Source organism: Aulonocara sp. 'chitande type north' Nkhata Bay, linkage group LG4, assembly GCF_057382095.1.
Source record: "Aulonocara sp. 'chitande type north' Nkhata Bay isolate Kocher_YH1m ecotype deep benthic linkage group LG4, A_spYH_male_GT1.1, whole genome shotgun sequence".
Taxonomy (NCBI): Eukaryota; Metazoa; Chordata; class Actinopteri; order Cichliformes; family Cichlidae; genus Aulonocara; species Aulonocara sp. 'chitande type north' Nkhata Bay.
This window is the reverse complement of record NC_141347.1, coordinates 11,725,965-11,753,465: the sequence shown is the minus strand read 5'-3', so window position 1 is coordinate 11,753,465 and position 27,501 is coordinate 11,725,965. Positions and strand designations below refer to the sequence as shown.

Sequence of the window (27,501 nt, the reverse complement as noted above, 5' to 3'; positions counted from 1 at the left end):
CAAATGCAGGCCATTTACCATTTACCATTTTAACTTTGGAAAGAGGGTCAGCTAACTGATCTTGCAGTAAACGGTAGATCTTAGAGGTAATACCTTTACCAAAGGGCGATCTCGAAAGCAGTGCTTCCACAGGGCTGCCCACAGGACAGCTCATTTCGATAAAGAGCTGCGCATTTGGACATATCTTCAGAATTGACTGCGCTGCAAATGATATAGCTCAACAATCTGATCGAAGCTCAGGAAACGTTTGGTTCTGCAATCAAATAAATGTGATACATAGAGGATGGCGGTGCCAAAGCAATTCAAAATCTTTTATTTCCCCATTAATTGGTGATTGTTATTGGCTGTGAGTTTGGATGGGTATCTGTTTCCTTGTAACAGACTGGAGTGTATATTTTAGTGTATATTTTGCCTCTCGTCCTATGGTAGCTGAGATAGGCTGGGACTTTCTTTGTTAATTTAAGAGGATCAATTATTTTCTTTGTCCACGAGGGTTAATCCAGCTCCTCCTGTGGTTTCACTCTCTGTATCACTTTAATTTATGGCTAAATAACTGCAGGCATCATGGTTTTGCTTCCGCAAACTAATATTTATTGCACCACGTTTCTTTTAGATTACATGTATATGCTTCTGCTGTTGTTAATATGTTCATCATTTATATAACACATTTTTATGATGATGAAAGAGCCACAAATGGCAAAAGGACTGGCATTTATATAGTGCTTTTCTTCTCTGTTTGGTTTTAATGACAATGGTACCAAAAGCTTTTGGTCCAACTTCTTTGAAGAAACTGTCTTTATTTTTCACACAGATCCCTGACACTCAGATCTTTTATTGTGATTAGGGTTGGGACCTGGCAACTGATTTCTAATTGCGAAATCCATTAAAATCATATACCCCCAGGCTTATTCATTCCTTTTATCGATGCTGGCATGTGTTTTTGGTGTAACCACATTGCAAAACAGTTGACGTCAAATGGCTGACAGTGGCAATTTCGCGCACTTGAGTCATAAGCAAAAATTTGTGTTCAGACTCAGTGATAGTGACCATAACTAAATGTAGCTCTGAGACTCAAATCCTGCGAACGTTTAGTTTTTCCCCAAACAGATTAAAGAATCAACAAGAGCATCAGAAAAAAGGACTAAAAACACAACTGTTAAAGGCAGTGGTATGAATAAATATCAATCTTTAACTGTGACTGTGTTCGCATGTGTCTCATTTGCTGTTTTAATCGCCTAACGTAGCCATAAAGCCTACACCGCACAATGAAGATATTCAGTAAAGTGGTCATCCCCCTTTTCCCTGTGAGCCAGAGGTGAGATCCAGCCAACAGCCTGGACCTTCCTCTGATCTGATCATGCTGGACTTAAAACACACTCACGTACACACAAACACCAAAGTCATTGAACATGTTAACAGCGGGAACAAATGTTGGCAATAAAGACGTCAGACAGGAACTGAGTGGAAATAAATCTTCCTGAAGGAGATGATGAATAGCACAATGTGTGAAGCTGTTCGGCCCGTGCAAGCGGCCACAGACCGGCTCTCAGCTGTGACCGGAGAACATCACATATTAATTCAAGCTACGCCGTTCAAACAAAACCACCAGTTTTTCATCTGTTCTCAAACACATGGGACCATGTGCACATGTGTAACAAAAGACTTTTTAGCCCTTCTGCCCTTTCTGTGCTTGGCAGCCAAGTCTCCATCACACGATACCAAAATCCCTGACACGCTGCACCAGCTACATGGGATCGACAAATACTCTACTGAATTCTTTCTTTTGTGCAATTTAAGCTTTGTGAAGTCTCTTTTTCATCTTTCTAAGCCCCCGACTTTCTGAAAAGAGTCATGTGAAATGGAAGTAAAACAGACAAGAAGTTCAGATAAAGCAAATCTGTCTGAAGTCTGTTGTGCTGTGAATCAAATCCCACCGGTCTATTTAAAGGTTATGTTCAATGACGTGTAGTTGAAACGGTGCAAATTCAGCCAGTGTGGTTTCTGTGTGCCACAGGAATAGATCACACATTGTGATCGTTTACAGACACAGAACAGTACTTTTGTCCTCTACCCGTCTAGTTTACTCAAAAATGTCTAAAGATAAGTTGTCTGTTATGGGTAAACACTAGGGGTGCAACGATACACAAAATTCACGGTTCGGTTCGGTTCGATACTTTGGTGTCACGGTTCGATATTTTTTCGATACAAAAAAATGTTCATGCATTTTTAATTTGTCATTTATTAAAATTATAAATATATATTTTAACTCAAAAGTACAGTTTTTAAATTTAACCCTAACCCTTGTGCGTGTTTTTTATTTTGACAGCGAATGCGCACCTGCGGACCACTTATGTGCAGCCCTGGTTATTTAGCTCATCATATTGCAGCCACAGAAATTCTTTTGTCCATGAAACCATAAAGCTGCACTTTCTTTTTGCCTTATAGTCTGATTTGTCATAACTTCTCCGTTTTGTGGTAAGCTTTTCTTTGGCTGTCACTTCTTCACCCTGACCTGTCTTATTTGGCTCAGCAGAACTGAAATGCTTTTACACGCTCACTCACATAAGCTCAGCGATTCTCTGCGCGATCAACCTCTCACATGTGTAAGCTGCGGGAGATTTCACTTGTCATGTTTGCATAGTAAGCTAACGATTAATAAGACGATGTCAGAGGAATTGGTGCACAAATTATCATCACTCACAGATCAGTGCTGTCGCTCTCTATACACAGTTCGCACGATTGCAAAGTGAAAGCAAAAAAACAAGCGCAAATTCAAACGCGACTTCAATATGTCACATATTGACAGTGGCTCACCGATGCCAATGACATAATTACCCAGCTACATTTCTGAAAAAATGCAAAAGCATTGACATATATTTTTCCTACAATAGCCCGACGGGCAGGGAAGAGAAAGATTTTGGTAGCCCGACTGAAAAAAATCGCTAGCTCCAGGACGTTGGGCTAGTGATATTGCGAGCCCTGTATCTGATTGAGGAATCACTCATCTTTGGAAAAGAGAGTTTATTACAGAGAAATGGCTCTTTCCAAAATAAAAGCTATACTATCCGCTTCTTCTGGGCTATATTCTCAGCAGCATAAGGAGAATCATGTGCTAACAGCTGTCTAAATGACTCGGCTAAAGTTAGTAGCATGCTTGTTGTTTTTGTCTTTGCACTAGGATGATGTCGGCATAAATGTGCAGCCATATTCGTTGTGTTCCCACTAGTGCTTTAAGGTTAATCTCGTTGAAATGACCTTAACGCCACAACACGGCAAATCTCCGTTAACGAGCTACCGCCGATCACTCCGTGCATGGGGCTAGACGGCCAACACGTTAACGAGCTAACTGCGCTAACACACTAGTTCACACCAATGTAATTGAGCATTGCATGGCACATCCAACATACTGTTTTACTTTAGTCCATGACTCGCTTACCTTCAGGGTCATACGTCACATGAAAACCAAAATAATTCCAAACGCCAGATCTGAATGAGGTTCAATTTGCCTGTTGCAAGTAGAGCTTAACTTCTGTCTCGCTAGCTTGCCCTGCGCTCTTCCTTCTGACGATGCTGTCTGTGTTGAGCGCTCAGTGGATCTGCGCTCTACAGTGCAGCCTAGGCGGAGTAGTCGAACACAGATTCACTGAGCCCTCAACACAGACAGCATCGTCAGAAGGAAAATTGATAAAATAAATTACAAATGTTGTATTGTTCGATACATATGCGTACCGAACCGAAAGCACTGTATCGAACGGTTCAATATCGATACGAATATCGTTGCACCCCTAGTAAACACAACACTGATTCATTCCTGAGGTGCATTTTGATGTTTGATTGATTCACAGGTGAATGTTACGTGGTTAAACAGACAAAAACCCACTCCTCTGAAAATGGTCAGGTACAAGGAAAAACTGGCCAATATGCAAAGAAAAACTTTCTCCAGAAATCCTGGAGAACTACTGCTCACGTCTTCTTCTAAGAAAATGACAAAAATCTCCTTAGAAAAACTAAATATAAAGATGGAGGCGTAGCTCCAGACTTTCACATGGTCCTGTACATATTTTTATTCTTGATCTCAAGTAGATGCATGATTCAGACTTCCAAGTAATCTTTGTTTATCTTATACTAAGCTTCATCTTTTTGTAACGCAAGCACTTTGATGTTCACTACCTTTCTTTTGATTGGCTGCCACTCCCAAAACTGAAGGTTTGAACACCAGCTGGGTGGGGATTTGCTTAAAGCAACAGCTATGTGCTCGGAATGAGCTCATTAGGAATATCGTCTCCCACAGACCAAACTGAGTGAAATCTGAGCTTTTGTTTCACAAGGATTATTTGTTCATAAAGTGACATCATTATTTGAAACTTTGGCCATGTTTGATATTACCGTCTACATATCAACAGCGTTTGTATGTCAGAAAATAAGAAATGCAAAAATACACCTTTTAAACCAAGGTTATCCTGTGAGCTAACATGCTAGTTAGCCACGTTATCAGCCACAGTGTTTTATGATCTTTTCCCTAATTTGTTTAATTTAGTTTATCATTTATGAACAATTTTCCTATCTATGCCTCCAATTTTCTGTTCTCTCAAAGATCGGTAACTTCTTATTGGTCACTGATGCAATTTCTTGTGCCAAAAGGTCAACAGAATTGTACTTTAGTTGAACTTTTATAGCTTTAACAACACCCAGTGTGTGTGTGTGTGCCCTACTCACTTATATGTCTTAACTATAAAAGAATCTGCTCTGTGTGTGTGCGTTCCTTTGTTTGACCCTGCACAACGTATATTTTCTTCATCCATATGTGAGTGAGGCGGCTGTGATTAGAGGGTGCCACTACAGCGTTCCCCTCAGGCCACTTCACCCTGTTATTTTCCCCTCATCAGCCCGCGCTCTCTATAGGGAGGGTGGGTCCGTGACCTCCCTCCCACGCACAACCACGAGTGAGGGAGGCACCCGTTTCACACAACCCCCTTCTTAAGTCACAGCAGAGAAGCGGTTGAGGTCACAGGCCCCCTTCTGAGTCCCTCACATCCCCTGGCAGAACTCCACATTTCTCATAAAGCAAAGCTCATCAAAATCCCCAGGCCTCCATCCTGAATCCTCCTTACTTTGACACAGACGGATATCGTCACTGTCTTCCACCCGGACTCATGGAAATCATCAAAAGCGATAAACTGGTGACACCGGGGCAGGGTCAAAGCAAACTTTTGAGCCTTTGACTTCAATTCCCTTTCACCTTCTGAACCGCAAGAAATACGTTACAGAGACAAGGGGAGGCCAAAACCGGTGACATGAGCAATATCTCTCGCAAGTGTTCTTTGGCATCCTTTCTTACTTTTTGTCGTATTTTTTAAAAGTCTTTTTCTTCTCTTCTTGGCTCTTTTTCCTGCTCTCTTCCTGCCTCTCCATTTCCCAGCCAGCATTCAGGAACTTTTTAAAAACAGGCTTCAGCGTAAAACAAACAGCCCACGGCCTTCTTTAGTCGAGCTGCCCCATGAAGGCAGGGAACCAAGGAGGGAGGGAAAAAAAAACAGTAATAGATTCACTAGTGGAATACATGTAGTACTGAACATCTGCTGGAAGTTTGAAGTTTGGGTTCATGAGGCTTTAGGGGAGTTAAAACAATACTGGACTGTAGAGTTGTGCACAATATCAGCACAGCGACTGGCGGGCAGCTCACAAGGGAATTTATACTTCTGTGTTAAATCTGTGCCCTGCCTACCTCGTAACCACAAACCCTTGTGAAGAACTGACCTCACATGCACATCCCTGGAAGCATAACTACGTGTTGCCGGTAACTGTTGCGATTGGCCCGTTCAGTACTCTTCATTCCTCCTACACATACTTGGCTACTTTGTCGCTGCAGTTTGTGAATTTCAGCGAGAGAATAACACTCATCGCCTCAATATGAGGACTCTCAAATGTCAGCAAATTCCTGGAGGGAGATTGCCGAAACTATGGGAATGGACGTGAGGGAATGTGCAAAGAAAGTGGAAAAACTTGAGGGACAAATATGTTTGTCTCTGAAAAACAAAGAAAAAAAGTCTGACCACAACAAAGAGAGGGGACCAAGGAGGGAAAAAAGTCCCAGCGTTTAGATTATGTAGTACACTCTACAAAGACTCACCGCAGAAGTCTAAATCAGCCATAAGTCCTGCTTTCAGTTATTGGTGCTGTGATGCTCCCTGGCCAACCATTCAGACTCCTAAGAATCTGGACTCTTTCAGAGCCTTTTGGTACGCAGCAACTACAGTAACTAGAGTAAAGCCGAGCTTTACACAACAATCTCCCCTTGAGATAATCATGTATGTATGAGCTGTAGTGATGTTGTCACTAGAGCTGATAAAACATGTACTTTTTAGCATGCAGCTTGCTCTGTGAAGCAGTTTTTCCCATGGGAGACAACCTTTACATCAAAAGTCCAATAAGGGTCGCAGGGTTTCTGTTTAGCTCAGAGTGACTGATTCAGCCGCTGCTCACGGGGCAGATTACCATACCAAATGCAGGGGTTTTCACCTTCAGGCGTGGTGGCATAACCACTAAAGCCCTTTTGAGACAGACAGTTGTTTTCTTTTCGATGATGGCATTTTGTCAACCAAACATAGGTCAGTTATACATAAATGTCATTTGTTTGTATTCAGACATCCCAGTGACAGTGCTCGACAGAGCTGCTCACAAGAACAGCGTCTCTGTTCGCTCTTTTCACAAAAAGAGGTGCCATATATTTCTATGTATTTCTATTATAAAAGGGCTGATTAAGTGCCAGCTTAGCACTGGCACAACAGTACTGTGGGACCCAATACTGGAACAACTGATGTTTAAAAAAAGAAAAGAAAAAGAGGTTAATGATTTGCAGATGAAGCTGACAGATTGTGTCTGCCATTCCTTTCTTCCAGCGGAGATGACCTTATTTATGTAAAGTTCGGTTGATATGTGGATTTGTTCTCATAAGGTTCTCAACAGTGCAGCAAAATAGACTTACTGGCAAAGATAGCATGTTGGTGAGAAAGAGTGGTCTATGTGTGTGTGTGTGTCTATGTGTGTATGCGTGTCTGTGCTGCACAGTGTTGCAACAGCTGCCTCTTGCACACAGGCTCAGGGACAGTGAGCTCTCTTCCTGGAAATGTCAAAAATGCCTAATAGATAAATACTTTAATATTGTTCCAAATTAAGAACCAAGCTGATGAAGACGAGAGAGAAGCGAGAGTGGCCGCGGAGCTCATTCACATATGCGTCACATATGAAATGATGTCTGCAAAGGCCTTATTTACCAGATATAGCCAGATAAACTGTACACTGTTGTTTTCTTTGTCTTTTGTTTAACATTAAAGTAGTGCTAATCAGTGGGCATGCAATGACTGTGATTGTGAATATTGAGAAAGGGGCCAACTTTCTCAGCTTCTCAGTAAGCCTACAGAAAATGATCAGTCAGTTCTGTAGTTCCCCGTGACTCTGTTTTGTTTTGCACGGTGGCCCCGAAAGGTCAAAGGACAGAAAATAGAAAAACACTGCAAAATGAAAGTTGAATTAAATTAATAACACAAAATGGAAATAAACAAACAAACCTCAACTGAACTGTCTTTGGTGAGGTAATAGCTGTGGAACAGCAAACATGCATCTACAGTATTATATGAATAATCATAATATTATATATATAATTCTCTGCTACTTTTAAGTGTCCCAGTTTTTTTGTTTGTTTGTTTCTATTGTGTTTTATTCAGTTTTAATGTGTTTTATTGTGCAGTGGATTTTTTTTCAATAGCTTTCCTTCTATTTCTATGTCTCTTTCTAATTTCTTTTTCTTAAGTTGCAGTGTTTTTGACCTCTTAGGGCCACTGCAGTTTTGAGTTTTTATGCTTTTTATACCTTTTTAAAGAAAACTTTTGGATTGAATTTTGGCTTTAAACCAAGCAGGAGACACAATATCAACAGTAAAGATGTAAAAAAAAAAAAAAAAAGCTCAAACCCACAAGATGACTTAAAGAAAAAGTGTAACTATTGAACGTTTATCTGGAAACAAATGTCTCCTAACAAACAAGTAACGTGAACTGTTAGAAACTGCTGCTATTATTGAATTGTTAGCAGATAGAAACACTGTGTTACTGATCATACATTTGCAATGTTTTGATAGCTTATTGTATATTATAGAAAGATAAATCATTTTTGGCTCCAAATCAGCCTTACAGTCATATAGATTTTGACTGAGGCCTTTGTTGAGGCCTAAATTTATGCTGTTGAATTATTTGCTTAGGGATAAGATTTGGCATGCTCACTTCTGGACATGGATTAACTTCTTCTCTGCTCTCTCTCTAGTTTTGTCCAAAATTTATTCAAATATCCAGCACAAACAATCGTGCCACAGCAACCCCCCACCCCCACCCCCCTCCCACTCTATCTACTGCAGAAGTGCAAAACAAAATAGTCTCCAAAAAACACCCAACTCCCAATTGACTGTCTGGAATATACACTAAACAGCCTCATGGAAGGGAAGAGGAAGGCACACGACAATGATGTGAGAATATTTAATCAGCTCATGGAAATTTCCTGCATCCTGCATTCTAGCGTCTCTTCTTCGTCTTGTTCTGAAAACCACAGAGCATTCACACAACAGCAGGTGCGAACGCGCACAAAGAGAAAGTATGAAATGGAAAAAAAAAAGTTAAACGGAGATACTTAAGAGTAAAAACAAGACTGGGCGACAGCCTTGCCACCTTGAGAAGCAAACCGCAAAGCAAAGTGGCACACTGTTTGTATTTCTGAATCTGAGAATTGTGGCTGAAAGTTGACATGTGATTGAAGCTGAAGCACAAATCTGGGTCATACCCCACCTCGTGCTGCTCATGCCCCCACAGTTTCTGCAAGACAACTCTGAATACAGTACAGCTGTTTTTAACTCAGTTTTAGGAATCTTACTGGGGTGTGAGTAGTTCACACAAGGACATTTTTCTACAAGGCCACGTCTGCCACGTCTTAGCTGTCACTTATTACTCAGCTGTTGATGTCTAATATCATAATGCTATGATTCAGGCACACACAGGTTCCCACAGTCTGATGTATTAACATCTCACAGGCATCAGCTATTCCCCAAAATGCATTTTCTTATAAAGAAGAAACATCGGGTCTGTTAATATCACAACTATGATGATGGGAATCCAAATACAGTGCGAGGCCAGGTCTTACATCACTTGAGAAAAAAATAACTACAGGCAGAAAGTAAGTGCGCACATATTTTTTTGACACCATTCACACCGTTGCTCTGTTTCTTGTTCTTTGTGTCTTTATCTCATTGTTTTCCTCGTAGATAGCGGCCTTGGTAATCTCTCGGCCTTCCACTGAGCATTAATCAACCACGGTTTACTTTAGAATGTAATCCCCATATTTAGCAAGCACAGAGTCCTGTTAAGTCCCACGATCCGTGGGAAACTATGATACAAGACAAGAGGAGTGATAGTGAAGATGCAGACGCCCTGCTGGAAGAGAAGCATGACTTGTTTGCAGCTAGCTGACTTATCTTATCAGGAATCACCAGGTCTGCAGAGTCTCCCCAGAAGAAATGAAAAATACAGGTTTACAGTAAATTAAGAGAACCTCAACCCTGCGTGCTCGTACCTGTTAAATTTAAGGTCTTCTCAACAAGCGGTTCTCACATTTTGGCTAAAGCTCTGCTGTGGTTCCAGTGTTTTCCCAAAGTCTGTTACCTCTAAACTCTACCAACCAGCTTACAGCTAAGTCTTAAAACCCTTCCACTAACCATAACAAGACGTATGATTTTAACCCTAAAACCGAAACAGACAAACAGGCCTTAGAAAGGCTGTGAAAAAAGAATTGTGTAGTCAGGACATTTTTTTTAATTCACACTATGATTTTTTTGTTTATTTATTTATTTATTTTTTTGCCTTTCATTTCCTGTGACAAACGGTAACTCACACTGTCGGACGAGTGGTTCACAAGAAAGCTGCGAACCCACAGTCTGCCCGTCCTGCGCAGACACGTTTTGAACACAAACACAAACAAACACACAAAGTTTCACATGCACAGTAAATGTATTCTTATCACTGCGCTCTTTGCAAAATAACGTGAATGCCTGCATGTGATAGAGATGCAAAATGTACCTACCAAAAAAAAATAAAAAAGACTCAGAAGGATGCTATCATTTAAACAAATATTTTATTATTATCACAGCGTTTCCGTAAGAAATTTAAGTTTCCTTTTTACCGAGGCATTAATCACAATCTTTCCATTTAACTGTCACATGACAGCCTAAAAGATATGACCTTTGTGCATGTGAGCAGGAAAGCAGTGAAACTGTTGATATAAATGAGTGAAAACTGGCTGCCAAGCAGTGACCTACAAGGAGTAAAGTGCTGGCATGCAGTACCTAAAAATACTGGTCAGCTGAAAAATAGGTTATGGATATAAATACTTGACCAAATCAACCTAACTCTGATATTTGATTAAATTATCTGAACAATATCCAGTTTTATATAAAACTGTATTAAATAACTTTAAACCCCCCAAAACATTTCATTCAAAATTTCATTTTAAAGGATAGTATATAATAACTAGGGCTACATTCCCTCTCCCTATACTATGTATACATATTTGTAATGTTTTTTAATCACAAACAAATTGTCCTTTTTTGTGTCTGTTCTTTCTATGATACCTTCAGTTAAATTTTGAGAAAGTTTAATTCAGTCCCAACACATACTCACATTTAATGCTTGTATACTACTTCCTGCATTTGTGTGTATGGCATGATCTGCATCTCTAGAACACCAGAATCTAGGGGCTCAAGAAACCATTGTATCACACCGATATCTACAATATCAGCAATTTGTGGTGCTAATAAGTAAAATGAAAATAAACATGAGGGGTATCAGCTATCAGCTGTTACCAAGAAATGACCCAAATATGATTCCAGCAAAAGATGCCCACGTGATAGCCTTGCCAGCTGGCCCCACACTTACCACAATGCTAACCACAGGACTCAGCAGGGTTTGCAGGGCATGGTGTGTTTAGCTGTGCTCGTGTAAAGCTAGAGCGAAGAGGACTAACTGTCTTAACAAGTAAAGTTAGTCGTAAATAAGCAAGTGTGTGTGTGGTGTATTTAAACACACAAATGCATACATGCTCCTTTTAAGACTCAACTAGGAGGAATACAAGCATCTGCTTTCACCTCGAATGCCGCGATCACAAATAAAAAAAAATAAAAAAGAAGTATGGCGTCAACTAACACACTCTGATATCACTGCCCTCGGATATCACTGAACTGAATGTGAGCTCATTATGAGCCGCCTGCAGCGCTGCTTTAATCAGTGAACGATCGCATCTGTCGATAAAAGCAGTGATGGATTACCGAGAGCTCACAGTAAACTTCCGAGCAAAAGAACAAAAGCAGTGAAGCCAAACACATCGAGTGAAACCACACAGATAGTGAAAGAAAGAAAGAGGTGAGTCTCTCGCTCCATCTCCACGGTGACAAGAGGAGTGTTTTCTCCAGACTTGGGCCGGTGCCTATGCGAACGCCCTCTGCTGACCTCACAACCTTCCCGTCGATCCCCTCCTCGTGGACGTCACGCAAGGCCACAGCTGCATCCCAAGTCTGAGGAAAACATCAGTTTGGGCTGGGGAAGGCTAGCTCTTTTTCTTTTTTTTTAGATCTTTGGAAAGCCCACTTTTTAGAGGCCGAAAACAGCTTTTTGCCTCAGAGTGCAGCGTTCGTGCCCTGTCACCCTGTGGCTGTTCTTCATTAGAGGGAGGAGGAGGATGAGGGGGAACACGAGGGCTGGATCGAGTTTATATCTACAGCTGGGAGGTCAGCTTTCCTCTGGGACAATGTGAGGATATGAGTGTTCGATGACAAACTGTGATAAGGGGCTATGAGTGTATGTGTGTGGGAGGCATGGGGTAATGGGTACAAGGGCAGCCAGGCTCGTTTTTTCTCACTCCCGGTTTGGCCACGAGTCTTCAAAAGCCTTCTGATTTAATTTAAGGTGTGAAAGTGCAAAGGAGATCCCTTTCCTCTCCATAGATGCTTAGCTGATAGAGTGATGATAAGAATGAGCGCTTCCTCCGTGAGAAAGATTAAGCTGCTATTTTACTCAATAAACAAACAAGCTGTGGGTGTTTTTCGGGTTGTTTTCTTGGATGATGCGCTTTTGTCGGGCCCCTATTCTTAGGTCTGTCCAGTAACGTCCCCTCGCTCTTAAGCTCAAGCTCGTCTCACTGCGTCACGCGGATGATGAATCAAATTCAGTTTCCCAGCTGCCGCGTCATTCGTTGTTTGGACACAAGCTGAAAACAAACCTACTCTGACTGTTTACGGGCTTTTTAAGGACTCGCCTTGATCCTGGTTGACCTCAGGCCGCAGACTTCCAAACTGTTTACACTCCCTGCCTCTGTGGCTTCTGCACGCGCACACAGACTTTTGTCAGTCATGGTGCCGAATAGCACTTGTGAATTTTGAATAAGCAGCTCTTACAGTATGTACCGGCCCCGTTTCCTGTGCAATCAGAGGAAACCATGGGGGCTCATCGCTGGTCAGAGAGCCCATATGTTTCCTCAACTGCTTTCAATAAATGAGCACACAGACATCCGTCTCTAGGTATTTTATCTGCTCCCAGAGCCCACATCAAGGCCTTGGACTGTCCTCCAAAACAATAGGGCTCAGGAATCCCACTCTCTTCTTCACAAGAAATCAGGCAGTAATTTAGATAGCTCTATCTCTGTGTCTAGACACACAAGGCATGCCAGTGGTATCACTCTGTGAAACAATGCAGTCTTAATTGCTTTTCAAGTGATTCTGGTTAATACCACAAACACTGAGGGAATTGCAACATTGTGTAAGGGGATTTGGCTGGTGTTTGCTCTCCATCATGTCCATCAGGCCAGCAGCCAGTCGTCGTTGCATGAGGGAGAAGAGAGAAAGAGAAAGAGCTCCTCTACCGTGGAAGCAGCCAGTCCATTACAAGGGGATTTTTTTAAGATCAAATGTATCAGCAGTAAAATCAAGTGGGTTAAGCGACACCCACGTCATTCCTACCCCCCACACACGCAGACCAAAACTAGTAAATAATGACTTCCTGTCAAAATGCATGGCAAGTTGTGTTACTTCCTTTTCATTTCACTTCTCGTCTTTCATGGGGACTTGTAAAAATCCCATTGGACTGTTTCCAAAATCCCAAGGAAAGCAGCGTTTTAGTCATAATTAGTTGGAAAAATAGCAAAAGGGTTAAAGGAGAGGTGGGGGTGGTGTGTGCATGACTCTGGAAGGTTAAATATGTGTCCTCTGAATCATTATACTTGATTTAATTTGTACTGAGTGGGTAATTCTAAGGTCTGCTGATTTACAGCAATTTACTGCAAAGTGTGAACCCTTATGTGGTTAACCACCCATTACTGTCTGCTGCTGTTCTCGACACAGACCGGTGGATAGCACCGGAAGGGACAGGTTTGGTCTTTTGGTGAAAATGTTTTTAATGCCCACTGAAACAAAAGGCATCAAAAGAGAAAGAAACACAACCTAAGTGATCATGGGAAACTTTTTTGAGTGGTAAAATAAAAGTGAGGTTTTATATGCAAAAATAGAGCGCTGCAAACCATAGATACAAAATTAGGATTTGCATTAAAAAGGAAGTTGCTCTAAGTTAAGTTAACAACTCCTGACATCAGAGTTTCATGCATGCATAAGGACTTTTTTACAAACAAACATGCATGCAGATTTGCCATTTCCAAGTAATATATAGTCCTGGAGCACGGCCATATTTCCTTCAGGGAGGTAACTTGTTGTCCAGACATGCACAGTGTTCCAAAACAGCACATCAACAGCAAAAAACAAAACAGTGATGTCATGGGAAAATAAAACAGGCACACCCACCTTAGAGTGGAGTGCACTGGTGGCAGAATGACGCTTGGTACCTTCTCCGATTCTTCGGGAGGAAAGCGTGAAGAGCCAGGAAAAGCGCACTCGTAGCCTCAACACTGGAATTCTCCGACACAATGAAAACAGACACGGAGGCTCCAGCTGTGCACAGAACAGACAATGTGACAGGAGGAAAAGATGTTTACAAGTTTTGGAATTTCTACAGACATATATATGTTAAACAAAACAAGAACAAACAGTTTTTAAACAGTTTTAAGACTAAAAATTCATGAATTCTCTGAACTGCATTCATGTTGTTATACTCAAATTTGAGTCAGACACTGGACTCTGAGAAGTCAGAAATGATTCAAATATCAACTAAAACAAATTTTTCTGTTGGGAAATGCAAGTAAAAAAGGTCACGAGGTATCCTTTGTTTTGTTTTTTAACTTTAACTTCACCCTGTGAGACGAATGAAGAGTTACAATCTAACAGCAGAATAAGAATAGAAAAGCGAGCTGTGTTTGAAGAGGCCAAAGAAAGCCAGGACTGCACTGTGTGTGGGAACCTTTAAATAGCTTTGATGGCAGCCTGAGAAAACGTGGAGGAGGGTACAGTTCTCTCAGGTTGTGTCTTCTTGTAACCACTGAGCTTTATGGGAGATATTTGGGCTGTCAAATGACTAACTTTGCTGCTTTGTTAGTCAGCGTGCTATTGTCGGGCATTTGTTCATATAGAATATTGACAACTAAATAAAAATCTACAGTTATGTGCAGTGATGGCATTTGCTGACTGTTTGCTAAACCTCTGTTCTGATGATCACTGAGAGTTTTAGGAATAACCCTCTCTGTCATCTTAGCAGTAAAGAGTTGTACTTTGGGTCTAAAGAAGCATCTTTGAGTTATAAGCAAGGCTCCAAACGCTGGTGTTAAGTGATGAGAACGACATCTGTGACACAGCCCAGAAAACCGCGACGGCTAGCTTTTAGTTTCGCCAAAGCTGCCAGTCAGAAGAACATTAACACACTTACAGCTGGTTACTTCAGAAGAGATGCTACCATTTCAAGTTCATGTTAATCGCAAAAGTTGCATTAGCTTAATATCTTTTAACTAGTCAGACAATAACCAGTTCAAATGACAGGTTTCCTGTGAGGTGTAATTTGTATGATATAAGAACATGTTTTGTTTTTTTAACTCCTCTAAAACAAGACAAACACGAGCAAAAGTGTGAGAAATTGATAAAAGTAAAAAAAAGCTTTAGCAGCTCAACTTAGCTCAAGCTAACTAGCTTAAAAATCAACACATTACTTCCAAGGTTAAGTAGTTTATCATAAAATAACATTTTTTGGAGGATGTTTCTCTTAAAAACAGACACACACACTTAAAGAAGTCGTGTATTATTTACCTAGAAACAGGACAAGTTTATCCTTGATGCTGTCTGGGCTTATAGCAATGTTAGCAGCTCTATGCTAGTTCGTTTTTTTAGACATTTAACATAGTGATCATGAAAAACATCTGCTAGTCCTTGTTCTTGTCCTTTCCCTTTAAGGGAAAGTGAAAATCTTCTGTTTACAAAGACATTGTTAGCTAAAGAACTAACTGAGGTCTAGTTTTATTTTATTTTATAACATGAGTTTTACTGAATGCTGTGGATGGTGAATTTTCAAAGGTTGTAGCTTCTTTTAGTATCAGTCTGTTTTAAAAAGAAATATGTGTTTTAAATTGAGTTTCACAAAACACACACACATAAACAACAACAACAACAACAATAACAACAAAACAACAAATAATTTTCATTTTACCAGTTTTCTTTATTGGCAATCAGCCGGTAAGACGTGACTTTGCTACTTCTCGGATACCTAAGAACAATTTCACAACAATCTATTTAGGTCAACACATCTCAGCAAAAGAGCACATTAACTGCAGGACAATGAAGCTCAAACGTGAATGGCACAGAGGAAATACATCAAAAGGGAGAAAACAACAGGAAACTTTCAACTGATAACGCTGCTGCTGATCTACAAACTACATTTACCATTTGAGAACATACATACGTCCTACATACTGGCCACGCTGGCACATCTAACAGTGAAATAAAGCGAAAGCTTTTTAACTTTGTAAGATAGTCTCACGCTTATGTGTTCCCATTCTATTGTTTTGGCTCACATCCGAGGTAAAACAAAGTTTATCTTAACAGTTCTTTTTGAATTTTCTGCTTAAGAAGCCCATATACTTAATTCTGGTAAATAAAAGTCAGATCACAAACCTCATGACCTAGAAACAGGCCTGGTGTTAAGTGTTGCATTAATATAGAAATGGCTGCATGCAAAAGAGCGTTCACACCTTTTTTTTTTTTTATTAAACACAACTGTGAATCTGAGTGTTGGACTAAGTGTGATGCTTCGTGCTGTGCAACAACCATACATCTGCTCCACCCAGAAACACTCCGGAGAGGCCTGTCAGGTTCGATGATTGTTACTCAGCCGCTGGCCTCCAAAACTTACGAAAGGGCTTCCCCTAAGCTCCATCAAGCACTGTAGCCTGTTATAACCGTGCTTTTTTTTTTTTAATGAGCAGGAGAGCACAACTTACTGCAAATGGTTTGTTATTTTTAGATGTAGATTAACTTAAAACCCAAGAAATGTAAAGGAAGCATCAGGTTTGTACAGATTTAGTAAATTGCTGCGATGATGACTTTAAAATGAACTCTTAATCTGTTGATAGCCCTGAGTCATCCACCTTGAACTCGTCTAACCTGTGTCACTGAATCCTTGATAGCGCTCACTAGTGTTTCTCTACCTCTTCTTTTTTTTTTTTTCACTTTCTGATTCAGTGTGTGAAAGTGGAAGCATTAGTTAGTTAATGCTGCATGTGTCCTACATAACAGGGACGATGCAGGATGACAGAGAATTGTGGTGAGAGTTGAAATCTAAACGTGAAGGTTTATGTGTAGGTCAGAGCCGATCTGCGCCACAGCTGCTGCACAGTGTCAATGTTTCACCCTACGCAGAAACGCTCTTGTTTTTGTTCTTTACTGGAACAAAGAAAAGATAGAAGAGTGAAAAAAAGAACAAATCCCCTCTTTGTTTTCTGGCAGTGGCCTGGTTCACATGGCTCTTTGCTTTTTGCAGGTGCGCCTGCCATTACACATTTCAGTCCAGTAATTGTAACTGTGCCATTGTCTGTGCTCACTGTGGCACCCGTTTGTGACTCATTGGCAATCGGTGAAGCCTGTCTGGTACTAAAAAAGTGTGTGCAGTTTTGTGTGTGTGTGTGTGTGTGTGTGTGTGTGTGTGTGTGTGTGTAGGCCTCTATCCCCTGTTTCTCAGAGGGCACGTCCCATTTATGAAGCTGCTGTGCCTGTTGGTGAAGGAAGACAAATAAAAATGGGAAGCTCATTTCACCACCTAAAATAGATTGAATGGTGTAACAGATTGTATAAGACTGGGTCTGAGGGATGTGTGAAAGTCCTATTCCTGTTCTGCAGTTCCTCAGAGGTGAAGTTTGACAAGAGAAGTTAAAAGGTGTGTATTTAAAAATACAAAACAGACACTTTTTTGTTTAAAAAAACCCAAAATAAATACAAAAAAAAAAAAGGCAAACCCCAGTGTGGTCTAGATTTGTATTTTGCATCTATTTCCTCACTTACAGAAATACACGCTGTAGATGCATGCATTGTGTAAAACCACAAAACAGCAAAAATGGCCCACCCTCAGGCTCCCTGCCACAGTTTCCTGAGGAAATGCCCAGGCCACAGCTTGCAAATTTCCAAAATGTTTTGCAGGTCTGATTCCATAAGGGTTTACTGGTTGTTCACAGCAGCTCTCCCCTTTGTGGTTTATGACTTTTCTTTAGCTGAAAAAGGAAAGGGAAGTTTTTCTACAGCAGAGGCATTTAAGTGCATTTAAGTGTAACTAAGTTTTTGGCCCACGCTGGGTAATCAGCAACTCTAATTACTGAGCAAACATGAAATTAGAGAAAATTAGAAACGTTCTTTATCTGCACAAGCTGAAATGAGAAAGGCTTTGTCTGATGTCATTCAACCACATTATTTGGTGTAATCATCTAGCAATCCACGAGGCAGGAGCTGCTAGAAATATATGCAGAGGATGCAGCCTCAGCATATGTGTGTGTATATATATATATATATATATAGATATATAGATAGATATATAGATAGATAGATAGATAGATAGATAGATAGATAGATAGATAGATAGATAGATAGATAGATAGATAGATCTTTTCTTCCATCAGCTGTCAGACTCCACAACAAAGACTTTGCAGTTGACCTAACACGTGCAGACAGACACACCCACCCACACACACACATCCACACACACACACGTGCAATACCACTAAGTGTAATTTTTCTGACAACATAGTATTTTATTCTATTTTATATAGTAGGTTATTCTTTTCTGTTATTCTGTTCCATTGTTTATCTTAATTTTTGCTGCCGTAACTTTGCCCTGTCCATTTTCTGCTGTCACACAACAAATTTCCCAGGTGTGGGACTAATAAAGGTGTATCTTATCTTTGCACAGGAAAAATTGATGACTCTAAATATGTCTCATATTTTAGAGTCCTCAGAGTAGCCTCGGAAATCACAAGTTAACAGCACCTCCGATTAGAGCCGAGATAAATGTCACGCAGATTTCCAGCAGCAGACACATCTCTACATCAACTGTTCAGAGGAGATTGTATGAATCAAGCATTTATGGTTAAATCGCTGCTAAGAAACCATGACTAAGGAAAAGCAACAAGCAGAAGAGATTTGTTTGGACCAAAAAACACAAAGAATGGAGATGAGACCAGTGAAAATCTGTGCTTTGGTCTTTAGTCCAAACTTGAGATCTTGGTTCCACCCACTGTGTCTTTGTGCGAACACATGGTCTCTACATGCATGGTTCTCACCGTGAAGCATGGAGGAGGAGGTGTGTTGGTGTGGGGGTAGTTTGCTGGTGACACTGTTGTGGATTTATTCAAAACTAAAGGCACACTGAATCAGCATGGCTACCACAGCGTCCTGCAGCGACATGCCATCCTATCTGGTTTGTGTAATTAATTTTTCAACAGGACAATGACCCCAAACACAACAAGACAGAATGTGTCACGAGCTATATGGCTGATCTCCAGCCCCTAGAGACTATAAAGCTGGTATGAAAGGTAGTATACAAGTGAATCTAATCAGCATCATCACCGTAAATATAATCGGATGTGTTGCAGATCTCCTCCAGCTTATCCAAGAACACAGAATGTTTCCCAGGCCAGCCAAAAGATCTAATCTCTTCAGTCTTCAATCTCTTGTCCTCGTGTACCCTGGGGGCCTCCTCCCAGCATCCTTGTCAGAGACCTGAATCACCTCAACTGGCTCCTTTCAATGTGGAGCTCTTGGCTCTACTCTCAGCCCTTCCCTAATGACTGAACTCTTTATCCTATACAGTGGGGCAAAAAAGTATTTAGTCAGCCACCGATTGTGCAAGTTCCCCCACCTAAAATGATGACAGAGGTCAGTAATTTGCACCAGAGGTACACTTCAACTGTGAGAGACAGAATGTGAAAAAAAAATCCATGAATCCACATGGTAGGATTTGTAAAGAATTTATTTGTAAATCAGGGTGGAAAATAAGTATTTGGTCAATAACAAAAATACAACTCAATACTTTGTAACATAACCTTTGTTGGCAATAACAGAGGTCAAACGTTTACTATAGGTCTTTACCAGGTTTGCACACACAGAAGCTGGTATTTTGGCCCATTCCTCCATGCAGATCTTCTTGAGAGCAGTGATGTTTTGGGGCTGTCGCCGAGCAACACGGACTTTCAACTCCCACCACAGATTTTCTATGGGGTTGAGGTCTGGAGACTGGCTAGGCCACTCCAGGACTTTCAAATGCTTCTTACGGAGCCACTCCTTTGTTGCCCGGGCGGTGTGTTTTGGATCATTGTCATGTTGGAAGACCCAGCCTCGTTTCATCTTCAAAGTTCTCACTGATGGAAGGAGGTTTTGGCTCAAAATCTCACGATACATGGCCCCATTCATTCTGTCCTTAACACGGATCAGTCGTCCTGTCCCCTTGGCAGAAAAACAGCCCCATAGCATGATGTTTCCACCCCCATGCTTCACAGTAGGTATGGTGTTCTTGGGATGGAACTCAGTATTCTTCTTCCTCCAAACACGACGAGTTGAGTTTATACCAAAAAGTTCTACTTTGGTTTCATCTGACCACATGACATTCTCCCAATCCTCTGCTGTATCATCCATGTGCTCTCTGGCAAACTTCAGACGGGCCTGGACATGCACTGGCTTCAGCAGCGGAACACGTCTGGCACTGCGGGATTTGATTCCCTGCCGTTGTAGTGTGTTACTGATGGTGACCTTTGTTACTTTGGTCCCAGCTCTCTGCAGGTCATTCACCAGGTCCCCCCGTGTGGTTCTGGGATCTTTGCTCACCGTTCTCATGATCATTTTGACCCCACGGGATGAGATCTTGCGTGGAGCCCCAGATCGAGGGAGATTATCAGTGGTCTTGTATGGCTTCCATTTTCTGATGATTGCTCCCACAGTTGATTTGTTCACACCAAGCTGCTTGCCTATTGTAGATTCACTCTTCCCAGTCTGATGCAGGTCTACAATACTTTTCCTGGTGTCCTTCGAAAGCTCTTTGGTCTTGGCCATGGCGGAGTTTGGAGTCTGACTGTTTGAGGCTGTGGACAGGTGTCTTTTATACAGATGATGAGTTCAAACAGGTGCCATTCATACAGGTAACGAGTGGGGGACAGAAAAGCTTCTTACAGAAGACGTTACAGGTCTGTGAGAGCCAGAGATTTTCCTTGTTTGAGGTGACAAAATATTTATTTTCCACCCTGATTTACGAATAAATTCTTTACAAATCCTACCATGTGAATTCATGGATTTTTTTTTCACATTCTGTCTCTCACAGTTGAAGTGTACCTCTGGTGCAAATTACTGACCTCTGTCATCATTTTAGGTGGGGGAACTTGCACAATCGGTGGCTGACTAAATACTTTTTTGCCCCACTGTATCTAAGGAAGAGACCAGCCACCTTTTGGAGAAACAGCTTCAATTTTACTCTCAGACCTTTCTTTATCATTCTATCCTACAGACTGGTGAAAAGATCTATCCCAGTCTGTCTAGCAATATCCCCTCTCCCCCTCACTCCTGAACAATACACTGGGATAATTATACTCCTCTGCTTGGGTTAGCAACTCATCCCAGACCCAGAATGAGCACTCCACCCTTTTCCTGTTAAGGTCCATGGCCTCAGGTTTAAAGATGTTAATTCTCACTCCCACCACTTCACACCCGGCTGCAAACTTTAGTGTGAGCTGGAGGCCACCCCTTGATGAAGCCAACAGAATCACATGATCTGCAAAAAGGCGAGATGAGATTCTGAGGCCACCATAGTGGAAGTCTTCCACCACTTCATTCTGCCTAGAAATCATGTCCACAATAATTACTTTAATTTTTTAATTTTAGTTTTACAGAATTGGTTACAGAACAATGAGCAGTTATTTTTGGAGTCCAATTCGTTGCCTCCTTCTAGGCAGGCTGAGTCGTGGGGTCCTATAGTTGAAGTGCATCCCCAATCCCCCTTCTAAAAAATGGAAACCACCACCTCAGTTTGCTAGTTCAGAGAATCCGCCCCATGCTTTCATGCAGTGTTGCAGAGGCATGTCAACAAAGACAGCCTTAAAAAATTCAGGGCCTTAAGGAAGTCAGGGTAAATCTCATACACCCGAGGGGCCATGCCACTAAGGAGTTGCACTTTGCACTGCATACCCTGTGTGAGTGGAGCACCAATTCCTCTTCTGAGTCACCTGATATTTTGCCAACATCAGTTTGAGGCCATACAAATGGTAAAAATGGTAAATGGCCTGTATTTGTATAGCGCTTTACTAGTCCCTAAGGACCCCAAAGCGCTTTACACATTCAGTCATCCACCCATTCACACACACATTCACAGACTGGTGATGGCAAGCTACATTGTAGCCACAGCCACCCTGGGGCGCACTGACAGAGGCGAGGCTGCCGAACACTGGCGCCACCGGGCTACAAAAGGCTTATTTCTTGGCTTCACCAACCTCCTGCTACACCCAAGACTGTGCTTCAGCTACCACCAGAGCTGTGCTCTGCTTGGTCTGTTAGTACCTGTTAGGAGTCCCACAGGAAAACCAAGCCTGATAACAGTCCTTCTGGTGTGTGATGGAATTGGTTACACTAGTTCACTTCCAATGTCCATCATCTGGTTTGGGGGTTACCACCCAGCACACACCAACCACCTTGCAGCTGCAGCTCTGTGCAGAAGTCTCAACAATGGAGGTGCAGAAAACGGTCTATCTGGACTCAATGTCCTCAGCCTCCCTAAGAAATCTGTCTAAGTTCTGCTGGAGGTGAAGATCTGGTGTACCAAGGCCTCTGCCAGGCACTCCTAGTCCAACCTCAGTACATATTTATATTTTCCAGGCCTGTGACCTAGGGTGTACTGGTGCCACATACACTTTTAAATACCCAGTAGGATCATGGAGTCACCAGATGGCGAACCCTTCAGCGCCCTACACAGTGACTCCAGGAAAGCTGGGTACTCTGCACATCATTTGGTGCACAAGCACAAACGACAGTGATGACCCATTCTCCAATTCAAAGGAGGAGGGAAGCAACTCTCTCATCCACTGGAAAAAAAAACTAATTACCTGTCACTTAAAAAAACATTGCTTGCTCCTCTTCTGTACCACTAGCTAAATACCGAAGTACCGCAACTGCAACTTTATTTACATCTAAACAATGAAAGGATGTTTTTTCTTTTTGTATCTCCATGCTGTCACTGGAAGCAACGCTAAAAATTCCAGTCCGGGTCAGTCGGGCCCCCTTTCACCTCTGCTTGCATCCTTTTTTGTCATACCAACAATCCGCATGTCCTGCACTGTCTAACATACAGATGTTTATCAGTTTATATATTTTTTTATCATCTTAATGTTAGCATGGTAGCATTTTCTCATTAGAATTGGAAGCAAAGTACAAATGAGACTTGCAATGTCATTACCAGTTGGAGGCCAGTTGGGGTTTCACTGGCTTTTGATTTTGAAATCGAAAAATCGTTCTTATATTTCTCAAAAATAATTACAACTCAGAGTTGTTAGTGGCTCCATAGTGCAGTGGTCTTCACATTTGCCTAGCATACAATAGATCCCAGGTTTGATCTTAGGAGGAGACACAAATCCCTTTGCGGCTGCATAAGAAAGTGTGAAGTTACTTGATTTTTTCTTTTTTTAATGTTTATGTTAATCTAAACCAACATCTTCTTTGAGGTTTCACAGCAGCTGCTTTCTTTTTAAGCTGAAGTACTGCCTCCTTCTTTTAGTTGTTTAAGCCGTCCATAATTATGCACAATATACGCTGTTGTCTAATTGCACTGAAGTCTTGTAATTACTGCGGTTGCTTACAAAAACCTAGATATGCATTTTCTTCCTGCAGATGAGTTCTCATACCCAGTAAATCTCTAATGTTGGCCTGGACTCATCCTAACCTTGGCAGACCCTTCTTTTTTCTTCTTCACATATCCTGCATGAAGTCAGGATGTGTTCCACTCTCTTGTTTCCTTGTCGGTGGTTATAATGGCCAGATGAGACCAGTTTGTGAATTATTTATCATTTTTTGGGGCAATGTTTTCTTTGTTGCTACTAAAGTTGTCATTGTTCATCTCCCTCCAATTTAGCTTCCTCCCTCCAATTCTGAAAATTAAACTAATTAGCTACAAACACCCTTTCTATCACACACACTCACACACACACATGCAAGTGGTGTCAATTTTGTTATCCAACCTCTCAGCAAGACGGTATCCTTACTCAGATACAAAGACTTGCAGTAAGCAGTTATAGCAACCTATAACCAAAGAATTACTTTTAGATCGAATCCTCTCCTGTAATTATCCTCTCCTGTAATTATTTGTCTTTGTGTTAAGCACAAAGACAAATAAGATTTGACGCCAGGAAAAGCAGCAGTGAAACATTCCTTCAAACACTTTCTTACCTAAAGTGCATTTCACCCAGTCTCACTGATTTATGGATGTTTTATGACTCCTTTGACAAGCCCTAGTGTACAGCATTAATTACCGAGCTGCTCATTTCCTACCACAGATACCAATACTGTGACAGTTAATGTTAAGGGGAGCACAGGGGAGTAAGTGGGTCAAATATTTGTAGTTCACTGGGGGAAAAAATCTGTGTGTGCGACAAGGCCTTGGGAGAATCGTGACCAATGACCTGTAAGCTTTGAAGAGAAAAAAGTACATGTACCAGTACGCGCTGCTCAGTTCTTCCCCAGAGAAGCTACATGTGCTGTCCAGACGTTGCTGCTTTTTGCGTTGTCGGCCAGAACACGTAAATCCTAACAACGCACACATGACAGCGGGAGCTATGACTGACTGAGCTGGCTGGAGGCAGGATTATCTCATTAAAACCGCAGGTATCCAAACAGAACTAAAACCCAGCTCCCCATCCTTCCTGCTTAGCTCAATCATCTCCCACATAAGCTCTGCAATAAAACCTTGTATTTTAAACAAACCCATCCGATCTGATCTATAAACCTCATTCAGCTTGAACACCGCAATGATCTGTTTATAGTGATTAAGGGCAGCATCTGCCTAAAACTGGTGAGAGAATCATGCATAAACATGTGACTCATAGCGAGGACAGTGGGAAAGGGATTGGGGAATAATTGGCTTGAATTGATACAAGACGAGGACACTGGGGCCATTTCCAAAAACTCGACTAAAGAACAGTAAATCTCTGGGGCTAATCACGATAATAGTAACAGCAACCATGTGTTTAAATAAATTACTTTCTCCAGCAATGGCACAGCTCTGTCTTGATGTTAGACAGCTCATCATAATAAACACTACAGTAGGATGAGACTCATCACAAAGTCATCAGTTTCCAGGGAATATCAACAAAAATATGTAACACAATATGACTGCTTGGAGTTGTGGCTATTTGCTATTAACGTGTCCAGATGAGCTAGTTTTGGGGGAATTTTGACTCTCTGGGAAATTAGACTGGAGGCTGAGGTGTGTGTATAGCATCAGATGTTCTCATGTAATGCAACAGTTATTCAGCCCCAAGGGTTACACATTAGACTGGAAAGAAAATATCCCACTTCCTGCTTGGTCTGTTTTTTTTGTAGGGGGATACCTCACGTAACTTCACAGCCTGCAGTTATACAGCCACTACTCAAGCCAGTAGGATGAGGTCCGCTTGTCACCATGTGTTGTTCCCCGTCACTGTTACACTGTCCAGAGTCACAAAACATGTATCCCTGACAGGAATTTGGGACAACTGTTTAAACCTACTGCTTGAAACTATGTATCACAAGAGGCCAGTAGTCTATCAAAGTGTAGTGCCAGTCAAAAAGCACATTTGATATATCTAATTTTAGTAAATTTCTCAATTTTTTTTTAATCCAGTTCACACGATTTTGTGTCTATGTTATGTTGAAACAAGCCATAACATAGACACAAACATAGATGGTGTTTAAACGATGGACAAAACTACTGTCACCCATTAAGTTTGTGGACTCCATATTTTTGACTCTTAAAGCACCAGGTTTTGAGGTTATTTATAGAAAAAAGAATGTAGTACTCATAAATATACACAGATTACTGTGTAATTACGTCTTCCTTCTATAGGATGAACTTGTGGAGTGGACACTGGTACAGGGAAGCCGCCATCTTGCCCTGCTGTTTTGAATACTGTGGTTGAGATCGACATCACCCTTCAGACTCATGTTTTACATACATGGCTAGACATTTCCAAAGGAGAAAAAACTCATAGGCGTTCATTTTTAATTCATCATCCGATAAGATATGAAGGATCACACCTGTGTTTTATCATCTGATAAGGGGTCCGCTTCATCAGATAAGTGGGAACATGGAGGAAAGACACAACGCGACAGGGGTCTGGATAAAACGTCATCCTCTTTGTCCTCACCTCAAGCCTAAAATCTGGGCTCTAACACACAAAAATGTGCATTAACATACAATTACTTATTGTCAGCAGTTTAAACATGTGACACTCCCATCTCTTGACAGCTGATAATGAGGCGGCTAACAACAACAACAGCTGGTTATAAGCTAACATTATGCCAGCTTCTTGAATGTCCTAAAAGTTGCACCAGCTAACAGTAGCTAACAGAGGCTAACTGATGCTAACAACAACAAACACAGGAACGCTTACAAACAGAAAAGTTGAGGAGATCCTCAAAAACTCACCTCAGTATTGATGTCAATGGTCACAGGTGAGCGCCAGTGACTCATCAACCCATATTATACTTTTTTTACAGCCCTTATGAGTAGTGTTCTTGGTATTTGAACGTGTTGCTTGAGCATGTGAGAGTACATTGGCTTTATTTACTTGCCTAGTGATTCGCTTCACTAATGGTTTTTAGTTTCAGTAATAAACCTTAAGTTTTTTAATCTGACCTTACTGGCTTTGGGCTCATTTATGTTACCTCCCCTCTCGCCTAGCTGAGCCGGGTCGTAACATCGTCTAAATTAAATAGATGCACTCAGAGTGTTTGGGTGACTGGGAGGTAAAAATGTAAAATACAGATATCAGTATTTGTTTAACCCATAAACTTTTATTGCTAAGTGCTGATAATATTTAAATATGTAAAAATATAGTGTTCACAGAAATGTTTTTAAATGCAGAAGAAACAGATTTATACACAGAAGAAATGGCCACAGCCTAAATGTACTGTAAATGTAATGTTTCTGATCTCTTTTGAGTGAGTGCTTTTTTGGACCATATTTAGACCAGAAGATGCCGTGCTACGTTATCAGCTAATGCTAGGAGTGTGGAGGTATTAGTTAGCTAGATACATCCATTAACTTGAGTATATTGCACAAATTCACATATCTACTAATCAAAGAAACAAAGTCAGAATACCATAATTTCTCTCACCAGACCTTCTTCTTGCCTTTTGGATGGGCTGCAGCACACATTAGGCCATATTATTTGTCAGATAATTAAAATGCTATGAACGGCACTAACAGCACAAACATGGTTGAGAGATGTAGCTCAGTGATCTGGATTAGCATGGGTGTGATAGCAGAAAGCTAATGGCAGCAGGTGTTGAAAATCTATAAATAGAAAACGTTTTTGCACCAAGCTGTTTTTCAAAAGTGTTTAAAAATTGACGAAGCAGAAGCTTAGACACATACCAACATCTCACTTCTGACACCTATGATTGTTTTGCCTTTTCTAAAACTGCATTAACTACACTACATTAGAAATGTTTTGGAGACAGTTACAACAATCGAGTCATCATCGCAGATAATAATATTGGAAGGGACTGAACTATGCTAACCTGATATCATTGGTCAGCAAATAAAATGTGCCATTTTTTATAGATTTTGTTTTGCTGAATCCAAGCTTTAAAAAATAAAGAAGACTGGTACTCCAAGGATATGTACCTGTGTGCACCTATGTACTATGTTTATATGAGTTTTAATCATTCTGTAACATTTGTCTACTTATCATTTTATGGTAATATCATATAGTATACTTGACTTTTTCTTCCTTATGGAATAATTTTTTAAAAATCTATATAAAAAAGAG

At 41.1% G+C, this 27,501-nt stretch overlaps 1 protein-coding gene across 5 annotated transcripts in view; it reads right to left on the bottom strand.

Moving 5' to 3' along the window:
- The window catches only part of LOC147332027 (uncharacterized), a 61,335-nt gene extending 35,444 nt beyond the window's left edge, over positions 1-25,891 (bottom strand). For 3 of the 5 annotated variants that reach the window (XR_015128762.1, XR_015128757.1, XR_015128759.1), the window contains exons 1-2: positions 15,269-15,422; positions 13,880-14,026 (exon numbers count right to left, since the gene is read on the bottom strand). Coding sequence is in view for 1 of the 5 variants with exons in the window: in XM_086288428.1 (XP_086144554.1) it covers positions 3,437-3,448 (12 nt within the window). In the remaining 4 variants the exon portion in view is untranslated. Of the gene's footprint in view, positions 1-3,436; positions 3,571-13,879; positions 14,027-15,268; positions 15,423-25,762 lie in introns of those variants that run through there. The other 2 variants (XR_015128758.1, XM_086288428.1) reach the window with 2 other exon arrangements.
- Between the last annotated feature and the right edge of the window lie 1,610 nt (positions 25,892-27,501).